Source organism: Eubalaena glacialis, chromosome 8 (genome assembly GCF_028564815.1).
Source record: "Eubalaena glacialis isolate mEubGla1 chromosome 8, mEubGla1.1.hap2.+ XY, whole genome shotgun sequence".
NCBI classification, from domain to species: Eukaryota; Metazoa; Chordata; class Mammalia; order Artiodactyla; family Balaenidae; genus Eubalaena; species Eubalaena glacialis.
In genome coordinates, this window is record NC_083723.1 from 111493773 (window position 1) to 111515642 (window position 21870).

The 21870-nt window shown below is 37.6% G+C and overlaps 1 protein-coding gene across 1 annotated transcript in view; it reads right to left on the reverse strand.

Moving 5' to 3' along the window:
• Window positions 1–3045: 3045 nt before the first annotated feature.
• Window positions 3046–21870, reverse strand: part of MTPN (myotrophin) — a 61878-nt gene continuing 43053 nt past the window's right edge. The window contains exon 4 of the mRNA XM_061198771.1: window positions 3046–5683. Coding sequence (XP_061054754.1) covers window positions 5597–5683 — 87 coding nt within the window. The 3' untranslated portion in view covers window positions 3046–5596. The remainder of the gene's footprint in view (window positions 5684–21870) is intronic.

The window sequence follows — 21870 nt, forward strand, 5'->3', positions numbered from 1 at the left end:
CTAGCTGTAATACAATAATTATTTTAAAAAATTTTAGTAGTAAAATTAATATAAATTAACTTAGATCTGAGTACTTTCAAGCCTACTGAAATTTGACTAGCAAATCACCACCAGTGGCACATAGCTAGTCTTGGTGGCCTGCCACAGGAGGTGTGCATAAACATATGGGACATTACTAGATATCCGGAGAAGGATATACAGATACATTCTCAGATTTGTTAGTAAAACTAGTAAAACACAGTTTCTTAAAAAAAAAAAAATTTATCTAGTAGTATCTTCAATATCAGCATCCAGTTGCTAGGAATTGTCTATGCATTATTTTCCTTTGTGTGATAAGATGCTGTGGCCTATCAATGTTGCCAGACATGTGACCCATCGTTCTATCCAAATGGTGTGAATAAGACCACCCTTGCTGCTGCAGCTGCTGAATGCATAGAAGTTGCTGGGGTGACCAGACAGTCCTTTGTGTTGCTCCTCTATTTACAGCTGTGCTTTAGTATATGCCACAAATAGCTCAGTGACCTGCATTTGACCCCATGGTCAGCGTTTCCTCAGTGAATCTTTGTGACTGTGATATTTGTCCCTACTTCATTGATTTGGGTTTGCAATTTCAGTAGTACTTTTGAGGCTGCTTGGCCAATATTTGAGTACAGTGACACTTAGGTGTAGCCCCATGGTCCCAAAAGCCAGTAATCCTTTAGCCAGGATTTACTAAAACAAAGCTTACCTCGCATTTGACTGTATAATGGTTTGACATTAGTTCAGAACAAATACAGTGAATGTCTGCCATGTATCAGGTGCCATTAAAGCTGCTGGTAAATTCTATTTTCAATCAGTAATTATATTTCAATGAAGTAAAAGCCTTGAAGAAAGATATCCTATGGCTGATGTGTGATGATCCGGTTAGTGTCTGGGGAAGATGGTAAATTTAAAGTTTTTTTTTATTTATTGATTGATTGATTGCTTGATTGCTATGTTGGGTCTTCGTTTCTGTGCTAGGGCTTTCTCTAGTTGCGGCAAGCGGGGGCCACTCTTCATCGCGGTGCGCGGGCCTCTCACTATCGTGGCCTCTCTTGTTGCGGAGCACAGGCTCCAGACGCGCAGGCTCAGTAGTTGTGGTTCACGGGTCTAGTTGCTCCGCAGCACGTGGGATCTTCCCAGACCAGGGCGCGAACCCGTGTCCCCTGCATTAGCAGGCAGATTCTCAACCACTGCGCCACCAGGGAAGCCCAAGATGGTAAATTTAAAACAGGAAATGGTTCGCTGGCACAAAGGTGGCTGTTTCTGAGCCAGTGGTGCACCCACTGCAGTGGAGAATCCATGTCCAAGGCACTAATGCCAGCCCAGGGAAGCAGAGTTGAAAGCAGCAACTGGTCTCCCAAAGGGCTCTCCTGCTGTAGGACTAGCTAGGCAGAAGCCGACAGGGGCACAGCTAAGTGATTAGAGCCCTGCCAGTGACCCACAATGCGCTCAGCATGAAATAAGGAGATTCATGACATTATCTCCCCAACGTCCTTGCATGCTCCCCTCACTCCACTTTGGAATTCAAAGAAAGGACTTGGGCAAGGCTCAAGCCTCAGCAATTCAGCTATGGGGACTGTGGAAATACTGTCCATGGCAATTGATGGGACATCCTTCAGGGAAAAACCCCTAATAACGAAGGGTCATTCTTACCAGTGTTACATTTTTGGAGCCACTGTTATATCTTAACCCAATTTCTTTTGCCCGGAACGTAGCTTTGAAGCTCATCTTAAGATTTTCTTGGGTGTCCAGAGTTTTGCTGTCTCATGTGTTACAGCTTCCACTTACTCTCTAGAAAGCCACCCTTGATGACATCCTATTTAGAAGCTTTTTGACTATTTTTCTCTTAATTGTCTTGTACAAATTTGTGTGCATCAGAATCACCTGGAGGGCTAATTGCAACACGGATTGCTGGGCCCGGCCCGGGCTGGGCATTTCTATCAAGTTCCCTGGTCATGGTTGCTCATCTAGAGACCACATTTTGAGAATCACTGGTCTTAACAGGAAGAGGAAAAAAAAAATCTAACAGTCTGATATACTGTGCTACGTGAAAGTTCTGCGATAGCTTAAATGAGCATATGAAAGGATTAAAGAGGCTTACTGTGACCCTGTTTTCTTTAACACCTATTAAGAACCTGACACTAGCATTTCCTAGCTACAGCTTGCTCCTAGTAACTACTCAACATTTATTACAGGCAAACAATTTGTATCAGGAAACTGCAAGAAGAGCAAAACCTCTAGATGAGATAAGTAATATAGTTTATTTCTATTAAATCTTTCCTATGTCCTATTTTCTTTCCACTTATTTTTTTCCAGAAGTGGGATAGAGGAGGAAAATTCAGATTAATTAAAAGTTTGAGTCAAAGCACCAATGCAGTTGTAGAGAAGACTGGAGGAGGAAGGCGATAGTAACGGAGTGAGGAAAACGCTGACACGTTGGCTGTAGCACAATTCAAGTTTATTCCATTTGTTCTTGCAACACAAAACTTCAACACGGTATTATTTAGCATTCTGATGTACATGAACTAGGATAATATGAGAAACCCAATTGTGTCAAATGCATTACATTGTGGAAAAAATGAACTCAAATATATCAAAATGCACAAAGCACTAGTCTTCCTCCATTACTGCTTAGAAAGATATGATTGTTTCTCCATTTACAAAATAGAATCAGGACAATTTAAATTTTTTAAAATTTTGCATGCAAAACACTGCAGTTGCTTATGCAGGAGGGCACTCTCACCAGCTTCTTCTATACACAATCGAGTATACAGTATTGCGTGGAAGAAAACAGCAGCTCAGTTGAAGATTTAGGGAAAAAAAAATCAAATAGGTACATATAGATTTGAAATCCATTATCTGGGGGAAAGAAATCAATGAATGAAGGGCCTACTTGCTGGCAGCTTCCACTCACTGCACCCACCTACCTCTCCTTCATGCCCCACTGGGTTTAGAAGGTGAGCTGTGAACTACTGCATCGATTCTGGTGCCGTAGCTCAACTGTAAGTCTACAGATACCAGCCTGAAGCCGCAAGGGGGAAGCTGTTAGTATACTAATGTAGACAGGTAAACCACCTGTTTTCACCTGATACAGTGCATACGATATGACTGACTTAATACAAAACTACAGAACATGCAAGATTTTTTCTGAGATGTTAAATATTACTTCAGTGGAGAACAAAACTTACTTAACCTTTTACTAATGCATGTAGTACCAAAAAGCAGACAAGGTTTTAGCTTCCTTTAGTCAAAATATGAACATTAAGTGTTGTGAATTTCTCTGCCAAGTGGTTCAGAAATACATTATAAATAACCTAGTTAAAAAAAACTGTAAACCATCTTGGTCAGTCTATTCTATGTTTATCTGTTATTTTCTCAAGCAACTGCTTCATAATTATGGGGTTTACAAAATGGCTGAGAAAGAAGAGGGAAGGCAAAGTAGCCTCTACTGCATTACAAGGAACATGAGGATAAACTGTACAAAGAATCACATGGTCTCTAGACCAGGTGACTGTGACAGCAGACCAGGTTTAGGAATGACAGGACAATGCACTCTCTGCAGCAGCCAACTACAAAAAACACTTTGAGAGTAAAGGTAACACCGCGTCGAGAGTCAAATCCAAGCCTTTTAAACAGCAGTATGCCAAGAAGTGGAAACAAAGGTAGCAAAACATCTTGCCACTACGCTGACAGTTACAGTCTGATAGAGTGCCCTCCATCTTCAATGAGGATAGCTCTGTGTTTCAGTTCAGTGATGTTATGAAGTACTGATTACTGACTTTTAATCCAACTCTAATAGGCTGCATTAAGACAGCAGAATTAGCCAAATGTATCAAAGTATTTAAACCAGCATTTTGTGATCGTTTTCTTGGATGCAGGAAAATTACAGGGTTAGGCTAGTTTTAAGTGAAAAAGCCACAGGATAAAAAAAGGGTTCATGGGGAAAAATACACACACACAAACCCACACACCAACCAACCAATCAGCAAGCGGTCAATAAGACTTGTTGGCCAGGCTGACTGTTCTTGGTACTAGTTTAACCCTGCTGTAGAATGCTACATTGCCTTAAAAAATCATCATTAATTCTTTGTTATCCACAATCTGAATACAAGTCCCTCACCCACCCTCCCCCCTTTTAAAAATTTGAGGTACATTCAATTATTGCATGACATGGCTAAGGAAAAACCCTTATATTTTTAGTAAGCTTATATGGATGGCAAGTCAAAGGAATCTTAATATTTTATATGCAGGACAGCAAATTTAAGGGTATATGTTTTAATTAGCTGTACTGCTCATGAAATAAACATTAGAAAATATGTCTAAATATTTTCTGCAGGTCCTAAGAACACCATTTTAGGGCACTGTATTTTAGGAACACAGAATACAATTTGAAGTTCTCACATTTTATGCAATGCATAATATAGAAAAGAAAAAAATATATATTATGCAGGTGGGTTGGCATACATTCAGCAGAAGCCTATCAACACCTCAGGGAAACTTGGTAACATGCATATTTTTAAGGGATGGGGTTAAATTTGTCCAAATAGTAAATCTCACCCCAGTGATAGCTTTGGTGCAATAAGTAATCAGCATCCAAGATGGGTCTGAGAGAGGCATTCCAAAGAATGTTCCTTGATTCTCCAAACGTAACTGAGGCCAATCCATTCAAATAGCAAATGAAGAAAATCCATAGGTACTAAGACAACTGTTCTCTCTTTATGATACTAACAGGCTTATGGCTATGATTCTATTTTTAAATCCCCTTTTACTACCAGCAGGAGTTTGAAAGTGTTTTCAACGTTCTATAAATGTCTGAATCTGGAGGAAAAAAAAATATGCATACTGGAATGATTTCTCCTTTAGACTTCCAAAATTTGAGACTTTTTATAAATAAAACTAGTCAGTTTTATCTAAAGATACATGAAATCCATGTGAAGGGGGAGAGGAAATCCAAAGTTCAGCCGCCCAGCAGTTTAGAAGTGTACCCCTCCTCGCCTCAACTGAGCTTTCACATAAAGCTGGAAGTCACCGAGGGAAGATTTGGTCACCAACCACAGGCAGCGCTCTTACCTATGCCGGGAGATCCCCACTAGAGTGAATCTTAAGGCAGAAGGCTAGAGCTAATTGCTTATCTCAGCACCCTAAGTTACGTCACAGCAGCCACTACTGCTCGCACAGATGGGGCTACCAAATGTATAGTTGGCCTTGGTATAGTCAGACCCTCAACGCAATCTAATTAATAAATTAGCTAGGGAGCTGAAAAGGTCAAACGTTAATGGTATATTTTGTCTTTGCTCTCCCATGGGTATAAGCTGTGTTTTTTTTTTTTACTGGAAATGGAAAAGAGGCTGACCTGATCAGGAATCCTAGTAAAAGCCTGATCTTGTTTTCCTCCTCTCCTCCCAAACATTGTTTTTTTTCTGGTAGTCTGATTTGTTATGAATTTCTCTCTCCCCTCACCCTTCTAGAAGTATTTTAGCTGAAGAAGCTGGCAGATAGAGAGTGACAGACAGACAGGCAGCAGTGTGAGGCCACAGGAGAGTCATTCTTCCAGAGCTGTTAGCCCATCCATCCATCACTGAAGAAGGGCTTTGATTGCCTGGTTGTCAGTGGCTTCAAAGGCAGTCAGTCCGTCTGGACCTTTCACAGTCTTATCAGCACCCTGGAAAAGAGGAAAGAGCCTTTATCATTAAACGAGGCCCATAACCAAGAGAAGAGAATGAAAGCCAGGTCGCTTGGCAAAGGCAAAACTCCTTTACTACCGGAGTCCATTCTATTGAAGGAAAAGCCCCGAACAGCTGGCAAGGTTAGAGATTAAGCTGTAAAAACACCAGATTATTTTTCAGGCACTAGAAATGTAAACTTAGAAACACAACTTGCCAATAACATAGGCAATGACTGACTTTCATTTATACTATCATCATATATTTACTCAATTAAGCTTTAAAAAAGAAGATCCCTATGTAGTATAAAACAGGGAGGGTTGGGAAGGAAATCACTTTTGCTAAAGAAGAAAGTATTACTGCGACAAAATTATCTTTTTTTCTTCTTTGCAACACTTTTTGGAGAATGCATAAGTAATACACACATATTTGTAAAATCTAGAACTTACAAACCTTTTATTTTAGACAAATTCCTAAAGAACATGTACAATATTGGTCATTATACTTACAAAAACTTAGCAGTAAATGGCTGGGATGTGGGCTAGGAAAGGAGGGTCCCTGCTATACTCTAGGGAAATTCTCTCCAGCTTGCTCTCAATGCTTCATGCAGAGAGTGCTGTCACGGAACATTTTACTGGCAACATGGCACTTTAGTTTTGAGAATGTGTACGCACACCTTTGTGTCTATTGTTTTTATCTGTCTTCCCTTATTAGAGTAAAAACTCAATGGGAGTAGAAATCTTGTTCATATTATCCACTGTTGTGTCCCCAGTATCTAAAAAAGTACCTAGTGCATGGTGCGTGAATTTGCTCCCAAACCAAGTCTGAACCTCTCTAACTTCCACAGATAGCAACACTCCACCATGGAAAGGTTCTCTGCTAGCTCCAGCCCAACCTGTATTTATTCACCAAATAACCTCTTGTGTCCTGTCCTCCTCCCACTGCCAAGTCTCACTCATTCTTCTGTTCCTGAGGCCTACGGAACTGTCTAAACTTGGCATACATGGTCCTGTAGAGACAAACTCTAGTCAAATTCACCAGTCTCTTTTCCCATTCATCTTTCAATGCTCTAATCCTCTGGAATGTCACCATTCCTCAATGTACCAGGTGCCGTGACTTTACACTTGCTGGAATATGGAATGCCTTACCCCCTTTCTGCTGGCAAATCCATTCACTCATTCAACAAATATTTACTGAATGTTTGATGCATAGACACTGTGTGTAAGGGGCTGGAGAATCAAAGAAAAACAAGACAGAGCCTGCCAGTTTGGCTGGTGTGAGAGACAGACAAATCAACCAGTATGACACAGTGGGATGAGAACAATAGCGTTATGCACAGTGATGAGTGGTCTGTAAACCATAATGGGATGTGGTAGGAGAGTGTAAGAAAGTCCTTCTGGATGAGGCAATGCTTGAGCTGAGCCTTGAGTAAGCACAAGTTGATTAGGTAAACCAGGAAGGAGATGACAGACATTCTAGCAAGTGTTAAATTATCACAAAGTCCTCCTCAATATGACTATATAAGTCTCTTTTCTCTTTTTCTAATTGAATTTAACTGCATTATGGAACACATGGAACTTACAGTTAAGTGAGAGAGAAATCTGTGAGTGAGAACTTCAGTGTGGTGAGCACTCCAACATAGGTTAAGTGACAATAATTGGGACCATTGTATCCAAAACAAATTTTAAAATTTATTTTTTATTGAATTACAATGTTGTGTTAATTACTGCTGTACAGCAAAAGTGACTCAGTTATACACATATACAGTATATATTCTTTTTCATATTCTTTTCCATTATGGTTTATCACAGGATACTGAATATAGTTCCCTGTGCTCTACAGTAGGACCTTGTTGTTTACCCATTCTATACATAATAGTTTACATCTGCTAATCCTACATCCCCACTCCTACCCTCTCCCACTGCCCCCACCCCACCCCCCTGCCCCGGGGCAACCACCAGTCTATTCTCTATGTCCCTGATTCTGTTTCATAGATAGGTTCATTTGTATCATATTTTAGATTCCACATATAAATCATATGGTATTTGTCCTTCTCTATCATACTAAGTGAAGTAAGTCAGAAAATCTCTAGGTCCATCCATGTTGCTGCAAATGGCAATATTTCGTTCTTTTTTTATGGCCGAGTAGTATTCCATTGTATATAGGTACCACAACTTTATTCATTCATCTGTTGATGGACATTTAGGTTGTTTCCATGTCTTGGCTATTGTGAACAGTGCTGCTACGAGCATAGGGGTGGCGTGTATCTTTTTGAATTATAGTTTTGTCTGGATATATGCCCAGGAGTGGGACTGCTGGATCATATGGTAATTCTATTTTTAGCAAAACAAATGATTTCTTATTCAATATTGATAACTGTTTTTATGACTAGCATTATAAACTGTAATTCTGCATTAACAAAAAGTTAAATATCGTAGTGAATATCTGTTGCTTTTTAGCTGCCAGACTTCACTTCCCTTCTTTTGATAACAGCACCCTAATTTCATTCTGGGGAATCATTTGTCCCCATTGTGTGGACTCCTAGAACTGTAACTTAAGGTGCCATGTACTTCCCTTGCCAGGCATCAAAGCAGGACACTCACTTCTGGATTTTGAATCTTGATTAGAGAGAACAAAAGAAAGACAACAACAAGTCAGAGCTCATTTATTTCTGTGTTATCACCCAGAAGAGACAGTTGAGAAGTTCCTGCTATCTAGAGTCTTACAGCTACCATAGCTCTGGCCTCTTCTGAGCCTGGTCCTTCAGCTTTCCTATTGATTCTATGACTAGTCCAACATCTTCAAAAATTCCTTTTCTACTTGTTAGAATCAATTTCTGCTATTTGCAACCCCAAAAATCTGATAAAAGTATTAAAAATTTTATATAAATCATCTTTTTTTTCTAATTATAATACAAACTAATCACAGAACTCAGAATACACACCAAAAAACTCCCTGTAAAACTCATAATTCTATAAGCCAAATACAACTAATGTTAACATTTTAGTGTTTCTATCTATATTCTCTTGTCCTAAATATGTATGTGTACGTATCTCTTTTAAAAATTAATGAGTAACCGTAAGAGAAATAGAGTGACTCTGTATCAGACAAAATAAACTTTAAAATAAAGAAATATTACTAGAGACAAAGAGGGACATTTCATAATAATAAAAGGCTTAATATTCAAAATTTAAAAATAAAGCCAAGAAGAGAATTCCATTGATAATAGCATCAAAAAGAATAAAACGTTAGGAATAAATTTAATGAACTCAAACCAGTTCTTCTAAAAAAGATAAACCAATTTTGTCAACGTGGAAAAGGATATTAAAAGAAAATGATTTTTTGATACTTGATGTAGTTATTGGAGAACTTAAGTATATCTGGCCTCACCCCTTTCCTGAGGAAACCATTTTCAGTTGTTATTAGTTCTGGTGATTCTTTCCATGGCTCTAAGTACTATACTCATGCCACTATTTGAGTTGTTAACGTCAGAGGTTACCTTCTGACTCCTTGCTGGGTGGGTGCTGCTCTAGCAGGGGGCACCTCCCTTCCCCACATCCTCCCAATGTCTTAACACTTCAAATAGCAGCTTCTGTGTCTTTGTAAATTTTTTTGTATTTAAAACCTGTGTTTCTTGTTCCATCAATTTTGACAGTATCTTATTCCTCTACTTTATAAGATACTTTCTCTACCTTCCCATTACTCCCTCTACCTCTTAAATTGCCAGCTTTTCTATTTTGTCAAGATTAACTTTTATATTCGGTTCTGTAAAAACTGTTTTGTTTATTGGTTGATTTTTTCCCCCCTATAGTCACCATACTGTACATTATATCCCCAGGACTTACTTATCTTATAAATGGAAGTTTCTACCTTTTGACCACCTTTACCCATTCCTTGCCCCCCCCCAATCTGTTTTCTGTTACCTGTAAATTTTGAGACTCTTCATATAAGTGAGATAATACAGTATTTGTCTTTCTCTGTCTGATTTATCTCACTTAGCATAATGCCCTCAAGGTCATCCATGTTGTTGCAAATGGCAGGATTTTCTTCTTTTTTTAATAGCTGAATAATAATCCATTGCATTATGTGAGCGTATGTGTGTGTGTGTGTATATACACACCCACACACCCACCCCATTTTCTTTATCCATGCATCTGTTGATAGACACTTAGTTTATTTTCCTGTCTTGGCTACAGTAAATAATGCTGCAATGAACACAAGGTGTAGATATCTTTTTGAGTTAGGATTTTTGTTTCCTTCAGATAAACCCCCAGAAGTAAAATTGCTGGATCACATGGCAGCCCTATTTTTAATTTCTTGAGGAACCTCCATACTGTCTTCCACAGAGACTGCATCAATCTACATCCCCTCCAATAGTGCACAAGGGTTCCCTTTATTCCACATCCTTGCCAACACTTATTATTTCTTGTATCTTTGATAGCAGCCATTCTAATAGGTAAGAGGTGACAATTCATTGTGATTTTGATTTGTATTTGCCTGATGATTAGTGATGTTGAGGAACCTTTTTATGTATCTGTTGGCCATCTGTATATCTTCTTTGTATAAATAAATGTCTATTCAGCTCCTCTGCCCATTTTAAAATCAGATTTTTTTTTTCTATTGAGTTATATGAATTCATTATATATTTTGGGTATTATCCCCTTATCAGATACATGATTTGCAAATATTTTTCTCCCATTCTATAGATGGGCTTTTCATTTTGTTGATGGTTTCCTTTGCCTTTAGTGTCAAATTCAAAAACTCATCACCAAGACGAATGTCAAAGAGCTTACTATCTATGTTTTTTCCTAGGAGTTCCATAGTTTCAGGTCTTATTTTAAAGTCTTTAATTCATTTTGAGTCGATTTTTGTGTATGGTGTAAGATAGTGGTCCAGTTTCATTCTTTTGCATGTGCCTGTCCACTTTTCTCAACACCATTTCCCTATTGTATATTCTTGGCTGCTTTGTGGTAAATTAATTGACTGTGTGTGTGTGTGTATGGGTTTATTTCTGGGTTCTCTATTCTGTTCCATTGATCTATGTACCTGTTTTCATGTCAATACTATACTGTTTTGATTCCTACATATTTGTAATATCGTTTGGAATCAGGAAATGTGATGCTGCTAGCTTTGTTCTCTTTTCTCAGGATTCCTTTGGCTATTCAGGATCTGTTGTGGTTCCATAAAAATTTTAGCATTGTTTAATCTAGTTCTGTGAAAAATGCCATTGGAATTTTGATGGAAACTGCATTAAAGCTTGCTTTGGGCAGTATGGACATTTTAACAATATTAATTCTGCCAATCCATGAGCACAGAATATCTTGCCATTTATTAGTGTCTTCTTTAATATATTTCATCAGTGTCGTACGGTTGTCAGCATAAGAGTCTTTTGCCTCCTTGGTTAAATTTCTTTCTAGGTATTTTATTCTTTTTGATGCAATTTTAAGTAGAATTAAAAAAAATTCTCTTCTAATTTGTTATTAGTGTATAGAAACACAACTGATTTTTGTATATTGATTTTGTATCCTGCAAGTTTACTGAATTAGTTGAACAGTTCTAACAGTTTTTTAGTGGAGTCTTGAGGGTTTTCTATATGGAGTATCCTGTCATCTGCAAACAGAGAACATTTTACTTCTTCCCTTCCAACTTGGATGCCTTTTATTTCTTTTCTTGCCTAACTGCTCTGGCTAGGGACTTCCAGTACTATGTTAAATAAGTGGTGAGAGTGGGCAACCTCATCTTGTTCATTATGTTAGAGGAAAAACTTTCAGTTTTTCACCGTTGATTATGATGTATAGCTTGTGGCCATAATATGGCCTTCATTATGCTGAGGCATGTTCCCTCTACACCCACTTTGTTGAGTGTTTTTATTATGAATGAACGTTAAATTATGTCAAATGCTTTTTCTGCATCTACTGAGATGATCATGTGATTTTTATCCTTCATTTTGTTATGTGCTGTTCACACTGATTGATCTGCAGATGCTGAATCATCCTTGTGTCCCCAGAATAAATCCCAGTTGATCATGGAGTATGATCCTTTTAATGTAGTGCTGAATTTGGTTTGCTAACATTTTGTTGAGGACTTTTACATCTATGTTCATCAGGGATATTGGTCTGCAATTTCCTTGTGGCATCCTTGTCTGGTTTTGGTATAGGGGTAATGCTGGCCTTGTAAAATGAGTTTGGAAGTGGTCCCATCTGTACTGATGTTTTTGGGAAGACTTTGAGAAGGATTGGTATTAATTCTTCATTAAATGTTTGGTAGAACTCACCAGTAAAGCGATCTGGTCCTGAATATTGATAGATTTTTACAGTTAAAATATATAAACAATGCTTAAATTACTTCTGGGTAAACACTGCTCACTGTGGCACCTAGCAGACAACTATGGTCAGTTTTATTTCTATTGTTCCAATATCAAAACCCTGTGCAACTCTCCCAAGTGATAGAATCGGGAGATCCACACCCAAGTTTTCCCCAGTCCTGTTCATTCATTTACAAATAACAACTTTTGACCCTATTTGTTATGGTTTGGCTAAACTGCTATAACAAAGAGAGGCTAAAACACAATGTATTAAACTAAGTTAATTTATTTCTCTCTCATAAAACAGTCTACTGCTAAGTGTGCTCACCTCCACATGTGCTTCCAGCCTGCTGGATGTGGGGGTGAAAGTCCCCAGCAAGTGGCTTCACATTTTAGGTGATGATCTAGAAGTGGCACACATCATTTGTGCACATCCCATCAGCCCAAACTTAGACACAAAGTCATATCCACTGCAAGGCAAACTGAGATACAAGGGCTAGCTAGGCTGCGATGTGTGCACCCAGTTAAAACCTGGGGTTCCCCTTCTAAAAGAAAGAGTAAAAAATGGACACGGAAGGCAATTTATAGCCTAATCTATGCTGTCCTGAACATGCTTTAGAATATTATCTCCAAGTTCTGTCTGTCTAGCCTGCCTCTCCTTCCTGCACCCACTACTTCCACTCCACCCTCCTCCCCTTTACTTTCTCTGTTTAAATGCTGGATTCTCCATGGTTCTGGTCTTTGGCCCTCTTCACCACTTGCTCAATATGCTTTTTGCCTGATCTCATCCATGTTATGATTTAAGTTCCAACCTTTATACTCATTTTTAACATCTACCCTGATCTTTAAACCCATATATATATAAACATATATACATGCCACTGAGACTTATCTACCTTAAGTCCCAGAAATACCACAAACTCTACGATTCCTAAAGTGAATCCATGATCTTTTCCTACAAACTTGTTTCTTTTCCTGGAGTATTCACTATCATGGTAAGAACCACCTTCCAGGAACTGTGGAGACACTATGCAGTTCTTGTTTACTTCACATGTTATCAGTCACCAAATCTTTAGACCATAATGTTCCTAACATTTTCCACCTGTCTTTGCTATCACTACTTTCTTAGTTCAAGATTTTCATATGAAAATTCTAATGCAAGCTAGCCTCATCCACCAGAGGGCAGAGAGTAGAAGCAAGAAGAACTACAATTCTGCAGCCTGTAGAACGAAAACCACATTAAAAGAAAGACACACAAAATGAAAAGGCAGAGGACTATGTACCAGATGAAGGAACAAGATAAAACCCCAGAAAAAACAACTAAAAGAAGTGGAGATAGATAGATGATAGGCAACCTTCCAGAAAAAGAATTCAGAATAATGGTAGTGAATATGATCCAGGACCTCGGAAAAAGAATGGAGGCAAAGATTGAGAAGATGCAAGAAATGTTTAACAAAGACTTAGAAGAATTAAAGAACAAACACCTACAAGAACTAAAGAACAAACAAACAGAGATGAACAATACAACAACTGAAATGAAAAATACACAGAAGGAATCAATAGCAGAATAACTGAGGCAGAAGAACGGATAAGTGACCTGGAAGACAGAATGGTGGAATTCACTGCCACGGAACAGAATAAAGAAAAAAGAGTGAAAAGAAATGAAGACAGCCTAAGAGACCTCTGGGACAACATTAAATGCACCAACATTCGCATTATAGGGGTCCCAGAAGGAGAAGAAAGAGAGAAAGGACCAGAGAAAATATCTGAAGAGATTATAGTTGAAAACTTCCCTGACATGGGAAAGGAAATAGCCACCCAAGTCTAGAAAGCACAGAGTCCCAGTCAGGATAAACCGAAGGAGAAACACACTGAGACACGGAGTAATCAAACTGACGAAAATTAAAGACAAAGAAAAATTATTAAAAGCAACAAGGGGAAAACGACAAATAACATACAAGGGAACTCCCATAAGGTTAACAGCTGATTTCTCAGCAGAAACTCTACAAGCCAGAAGGGAATGGCACGATATATTTAAAGTGATGAAAGGGGAGAACCTACAACAAAGATTACTCTACCCAACAAGGATCTCATTCAGATTTGATGGAGAAATCAAAAGCTTTACAGACAAGCAAAAGCTAAGAGAATTCAGCACCACCAAACCAGCTCTACAACAAATGCTAAAGGAACTTCTCTAAGTGGGAAACACAAGAGAAGAAAAGGACCTACAAAAACAAACCCAAAACAATTAAGAAAATGGTAATAGCAACATACATATCAATAATTATCTTAAATGTGAATGGATTAAATGCTCCAACCAAAAGACAGGCTCGCTGAATGGATACAAAATCAAGACCCATATATATGCTGTCTACAAGAGATCCACTTCAGACCTAGGGACACATACAGACTGAAAGTGAGGGGATGGAAAAAGATATTCCATGCAAATGGAAATCGAAAGAAAGCTGGAGTAGCCAATACTCATATCAAATTATTTTATTTTATTTATTAGACTTTAAAATAATGTTACAAGAGACAAGGAAGGACACTACATAATGATCAAGGGATCAATCCAAGAAGAAGATGTAACAATTATAAATATATATGTACCCAACATAGGAGCACCTCAATACATAAGGCAAATGCTAACAGCTATAAAAGAGGAAATCGACAGCAACACAATAATAGTGGGGGACTTTAACACCTCACTTACACCAATGGACAGATCATCCAAACAGAAAATTATTAAGGAAACAGAAGCTTTAAAGTGACACAATAGACCAGATAGATTTAATTGATATTTATAGGACATTCCATTTGAAAACAGCAGATTACACTTTCTTCTCAAGTGCACATGGAACATTCTCTAGGATAGATCACATCTTGGGTCACAAATCAAGCCTCGGAAAATTTAAGAAAATTGCAATCATATCAAGCATCTTTTCTGACCACAATGCTATGAGACTGGAAAGCAATTACAGGAAAAGAAACTGTAAAAAACACAAGTACATGGAGGCTAAACGGTACACTACTAAATAACCAAGAGATCACTGAAGAAATCAAAGAAGAAATAAAAAAAATACATAGAAACAAATGACAACAAAAACACGATGACCCAAAACCTCTGGGACGCAGTAAAAGCAGTTCTAAGAAGGAAGTTTATAGCAATACAATCTCACCTCAAGAAACAAGAAAAATCTCAAACAATCTAACCCTACACCTAAAGCAACTAGAGAAAGAAGAACAAAGAAAACCCAGTCAGTACAAGGAAAGAAATCATAAAGATCAGAGCAGAAATAAATGAAATAGAAACGAAGACAACAGTAGCAAAAATCAATACAACTAAAAGCTGGTTCTTTGAAAGCTGGTTCTTTCTTGCCTCTGCAACCTTCTCACATTGCTGCTTCTGCTTGGAAAGGTACTCCAGTTCTCTATTAGATTCTTGGACACTAAGTTGCTAAGATTCAACTCAAGTGTCAACTGCTTTTTGAAGTTACATTTGTGGTACCTAAAGTTGTAATGATATCCTTATTTATAACACACTATGCCCTTGACTCCCAGGACCACACGTGACCTCTTCTTCCTTTAGATCTCTGCTGTTACATATAAACTCCTGTCACAGCAATCACAACACTTTGTGCACTTGTTTTACGTTTTACTAAATATGGTGACAGCAGTAACCAAGTTTATCAGTCTCTCAAATCACAAGGCCTTGCACGGTGTCAGTAACAGGCTATCAAATGATATTACAAAAATTAAATGTTTTTTTAAAATTAATTGATACAGACAGGGACTGTACACATACAATAAAGGACTAGATCAGGACTAGGCTCACCTGCTTATAGTTACAGCATGATTCAGGTTGTGATAGTTTCCTGGAGGAGGAAAAGGTTGCTACAGCCAAGTTAAGTGGCCCAAGTAGAGAGACAGGCCATTTGTCATTCTAGGGAGTAAAAAAGCTTTAAGGCCTCACCAGTAATTTCTTCATTTTCAAAAGTTACAGTTTTAGACAATCAAGTATTATTTGATAGTAAGTTGTAGAATATGGGGAATGTTTAAAAAAATTCATCGTACTATCTCTGCCCTTGAATAGAACAGTTTACAATGTAGCTAGAAAGATAAGATATACTAGCATGAAACAAGAGTGTATCTTTATCTACTTCTTACTTCAGATAGCCCAATTCTGCTTTATACCACCAGTTTTTTTTGTGTGTGTTTTTTTTAAATTACCACCAGTTCTTAATCTGGACAAATAGGCCAGAAAACTGGATTAGTAACATTTTAAGAATGAAACTCTTAAACTTGTACTGAGGTTATCTGACATTATCTTGACAAAAGGCTTTTGTGGTAAAGATGATTATAATTATACTAATCAATTGTTAGAACACTAAGCAACTTTGTTTCAATGCAAAATTTATCAAATCAATTAAAAAATTAGCATTTAGATACACACATGACATCTTGGTGGACATTTCTGTGTATGTTGCTAGATACTGTTTCACAACCTTAGAATATAACCACTATCTCAGAAATAAAAATTTAGCAACCATGGTTTGGTATATTCAACTCACTTTTGGAAAGAAAGTGGGTTAGAATCAAGTACAAAAGGAATGCCTGAATAAATATATCTGATATTAAATGTCCCACAAGGACTCTTAAAATGTAAAGGAACAAAGCAATTCTTTGTGCTCTCCCTTTAACCATTTGATTAACTCTTATTCAGTTGTTTCCATGAAGCCCTTCTGGAATTTCCAGGACAGTTGGCTCCCTCTCTTCGTGTATGCCCCCTGGCACGTTGCTGATCATACTTCAAGGTGTATATTGGGTTGGTCAAAAAGTTCGTTCGGTTTTAAGTAAAAATAAAAGACACATTTTTCATTTTCACCAAGAACTTTTTTGAATGGATTCATTAACCAAATGAACTTTTTGGCCAACCCAATACTACAGCTTGGCTCATCCAAAGTCTAGCACAACCCCCTTTTTTCTCTGCTTTCCTCTCCTATAGAGGCTGAAAAGGCACTGAATCCCCAGACTCCCTTAAAGCTACAGGTGGCCATCTGGCACAAAATTGGCGTCTCTCGTGGATAGCTTTCCTTTTCCAATAGAGCCTCAGGGAGGAGAGTGTCCTTAACTCTTTGCCTTCTCCCTGCCCAGAACAGACACCATGCCTGGAGGTTCAGCAGTCATCCTGCAACCGGAAGGAGTGGGGAAGACGGGGGAGAAGAGAGTGCGGGGTGCTGAGGACAAGCGGAGCCAGCTGCTCAGCCCTGGACTGCGTACCTTCAGCCATTTCATTAAGAGCCACTTGTTTTTTCCCTAAGTTGAGATATAATTGACATAGACCATTATATTAGTTTTAGGTGTACAACATGATGATTTTGATATATGTATATATTGCAAAATTTACCACAATAAGGTTAGTTAACATCCATCACTGTAGAGTTACAAAGTTTTTTTCCTTATGTGAGAGCTTTTAAGCCTTCCTGTCTTCACAGCTTTCAGATATATAATACAGTACTAAGGATAGCTACCGTGCTGTTGTTGCATCCCCAGGACTGACTTACCTGATAATTCTAAGTCTCTACCTTTTGACCCCACACACCCTCCACCTATCCGCCTGCCTCTGGCAACCATCAATCTAATCTGTTCTCTGTATCTGAGTTTGTTTTGTTTTTGTTGTAGATTCCATATATAAGTGAGATCATACGGTATTTTTCTCTGTCTGACTTATTTCATTTAGCGTAATGCATTCAAGGTCCATCCATGTTGTCACCTAGAGATTATCATACTAAGTGAAGTCAAAGACAAATTTATGGTTTCACTTTTATGTGGAATCTAAAAAATAGTACAAATGAACTTATTTACAAAACAGAAACAGACTCACAGACATAGAAAACAAACTTATGGTTACCAAAGGGGAAGGGTGAGGAGGGATAAATTGGGAGTATGGGATTAACAGATGCACCTACCATATATAAAATAGATAAATAACAAGGATGTATGTATAGCACAGGGAACTATATTCAATATCTTGTAAGGGAAAAGAATTTTAAGAAGTATATAGATATACACACACGTATATATGTATAACCAGATCACTTTGCTGTACACCTGAAACTAACATAATATTGTAAATCAACTATACTTCAATTTAAAAAACTTGTGAATCACTATATTGTACACCTGTAACTTATATAATATTGTACATCAACTACACTTCAAAAAAAGAAAAAGCAGATGGTGTGGTTCAAGGACATACTGAACCTGGCCACCCAATTTTACCACAAATTAGCTGTGTAACTTTAGGCAAGTTCCTTAACCTCTCTGTGCTACTTTCTACAAATAAAATGGTAAACCTAACATGATTTCAGCAGAAACTCCTGGATCAAAAATTCTCTTAATCTTTCTTAAAAATAAGAACTAATTATACAATGGAATGTTATTCAGCCATGAAAAAGAAGAGCCACTTTCTTGTTTAAATCTCTGTAGTAGGAGTTTTTGTTAGTTGAACCCTACTTCTCTTACAGCACTTGTCATAGTCCTTAATTATCTGTTAACTGTGCTTCATTGGCTATGAAACCATAGGACCAGGTGTTAAATCTCGCTTTTCTAACTTCAGTGCCACGCTCCTCATCTGCACCCCCTCTGCCTCTCTAAACAACGTGCTAACCATGCAACAGGGAATGACATGTACTCTACATTTCTCTTCATTTTATTCCTCATTTGGAGACAGCGACTACAGTTCATTTTCAGTTGCAATATAATGGTCTTAGATTTGTTCTTATGTTACCCCTTGTGAAAATATGATTTTTAACATCTCCACTGCAGTCATATCTAGCAAAAATAGAAAGATCATTTCAAGGTTTCAGAGAGAAATTCATCATGGAAATATAGGGATGGGAGAAAGTATAGATGAGCCTTCAAATTACTTCTCTCTGAAGACATTCAGATAGTGAGCCAATATATTACCTGTGATGTGGTACACTGTAAGTTTTGGATGAAAAAGTTTGTTTATATTTGAAACAGTCATTTTCATAAAACTTGTTTTTCAGGGAACCCTCATTCTTGCAGCAAGTCTTCCCTTTTCTGAGAAATACATCAAAGTTATCTGCATCAATCCTAACTGGTCTTAGTATTCACTGAGAATTTATGATGAGCTCAGTATTGCCGCCAATGACTTGCATACAGTATCTCTTCTAACTACTTGGCTTCTAACTACTGAGAGGCAGTGTAATGTAGTGGTTACAGACACAAGCTCTGGAGCCAAAGTGATGGGGTTTGAATCCTAACTCTCCTCCTATCGAGCTGTGTGATCCTGGGAAAGCTTCCTAATGCCCTGGGCCTCAGTTTCCCCAATGGTAAAATGGGGGATAAAAATCGTACCTACTTCATAGGATTACTGTGATGATTAAGTGAATTAATATATGTAAAGCACTTAAATGACATTTCCTATGTATAAGTACTATTTTAACTATGAGCTAATTTACCTGCTCGTCAACTCTATGTGATAAGTACTGGACCCATGTTGCAGAAGAGGATGCTTAGACTGAGATGATAAGGAATTTATTCAAAGCCACAAAGCTATTAAGAAGGAGAACTCAGAACCAAACTTGGGGGTGTGTGATGCCACAACACACAGTTTATGTCACTAACAGAAACTATCTAAAATAATGATGCACTCCAGTCTAAAAGAGCTAAATAGATAAAAAAAAAAACAATGAGCTTACAATGGGCATACGTGTGGATGAGATTTGTGAGATATATCAAAACAGTGTAACAACTGGTTTCTTCAGTTATTTAGGGGGGTAAGTTTTCTAGCTGTATCAATTCTGCTAGTTCCTTTTCTAACGCAGTTTCTCAAACTAAGGCAATTCAGAAAGGCATTGCTCAGTTCTTTGCAGGTCATCTGTCCTAAAATTTTTTTGAAACCAAACCTGCCCATGTTATATGGAACAGAACTCTGGGGATTCCAAGTAATCATAAAATGTGTGCTTGAGAATGTGTGAAACTGTTTAGATTTTACTGGGAGTGGAATAGTGAGTAATTTGAGTAAAACAATGTTTCTACCTACGAGCACACCTACTTATTTAGGCTGAAAAGGGTTGACTTCTAAGCCCTTATACCTTACACACTTGATTCTCAATTCAAGCAGCAAAATCTGTACCGTAGATACTTCTTGAGGATTTGACAATGCTGGTATTTGAGAGGGGTATTCAAATTTTATTATTAACTGGCCGCTTGATTTTTTAAAATACAGCACAGAAAATACATTGGGCAAAATCATCAATGTTATCAGATAAGGTGGTTTTCTGTATTTTCTTAACAGACTGATTTTTAGTACTTTTTGTTCTCTACAGCAATTGTACATAAGACGTTAATCATTTTGACTTTCTTTTTATAAAAGGAAGGTTGTTGAGTAAACCTTTGTTTCTCACTCATTTATCCCACATAATGAATGTACAGAGTGGTCTGAAACAGCTGTGCGTCACTAACGTCAGAGTTGCACAAGCATCAGTGGTTACATATTTCCGTTGTAAGGTTACAGCAGATATCCTAAGGAGGTAAATTCTTTGACACAGTATGAAGCAGAGAAATGATGGAAAACAAAAAAGCAAAGTTTCTTTTGGACTTTTCTCTCTCAGATATAGCTTAGTATATCACTAACAACAAATGGGTTTATAATAACAACAAATGGGTTTATAATAACAAGTATATTGTCAGTTTGTTTCTGTAATCTAAGAATAAAACAGTAATTATAATGTTTTAAAAACTTTCATTAAATTTTCAGTTCATGAGATTTGTGATTCTCTCATGCTGGGGTAATTTTTCTATTTGTTTAAAAGAATTCTTGTTTTAATAGGAGGTTGACTGGTCATTTTTAATAGCAATATATAGTATATAAGGGACAGAGTATAAAATGCACTAGAGTAAATGACTGAAAGCTTACCTGTCTAAATTCTAAATGATAACAAACTTAAAGGTTAACTTGTATTATCTTTTAAAGATGTTAAGTATTTCCCCTTTCCCCACAATATCCTTTAGTGGATTATTTAGAAACAGTTTTCCTTAGAAAATAAGGATATTAACTTCTTTTTTTTTTTAAAGTTTTATTTATTGATTGATTGCTTGATTGCTATGTGGGGTCTTCGTTTCTGTGCTAGGGCTTTCTCTAGTTGCGGCAAGCGGGGGCCACTCTTCATCACGGTGCGCGGGCCTCTCACTATCGTGGCCTCTCTTGTTGCAGAGCACAGGCTCCAGACGCGCAGGCTCAGTAGTTGTGGCTCATGGGCCCAGTTGCTCCGCGGCATGTGGGATCTTCCCAGACCAGGGCGCGAACCCGTGTCCCCTGCATTGGCAGGCGGATTCTCAACCACTGCGCCACCAGGGAAGCCCGATACTTGACTTCTTAAAAGCCTTTATTATCAAAGGAATTACATAGATTTAAAGAATTTTAATAAGTATAAATATTATAGAAATTTGGTATATATTAAATACTATATACTATACTGTTAAAGGAAATGTCTAACATGATAGTGTATTAATGCTACAGGGTAAACTATTCTCTTAGAGAATTGTTTCTTTAACTACACAGAAACTAGATGTCAAATTATATGTAACTGTGAAAAATAAATGAATTTTGGACTTATGAACATCCATTGGCTGTAATATTATAGTTCAAGAGTACCACTTCAAGATTAACTCTCTTCTAAATAATGTGTTCATGCAACACTGCTATTATTCGGGCATTTGAGATTCTAATCAGGAAGATCAGTTCAGTAATATTTTTATATATCTTTTAAATATCTCTTTTATTCCAAAAATTTCCTGTTAAGATTTTTTTAGGGCAAAGAAGGAGGAACCTTATTCAACTGTGAGATAATT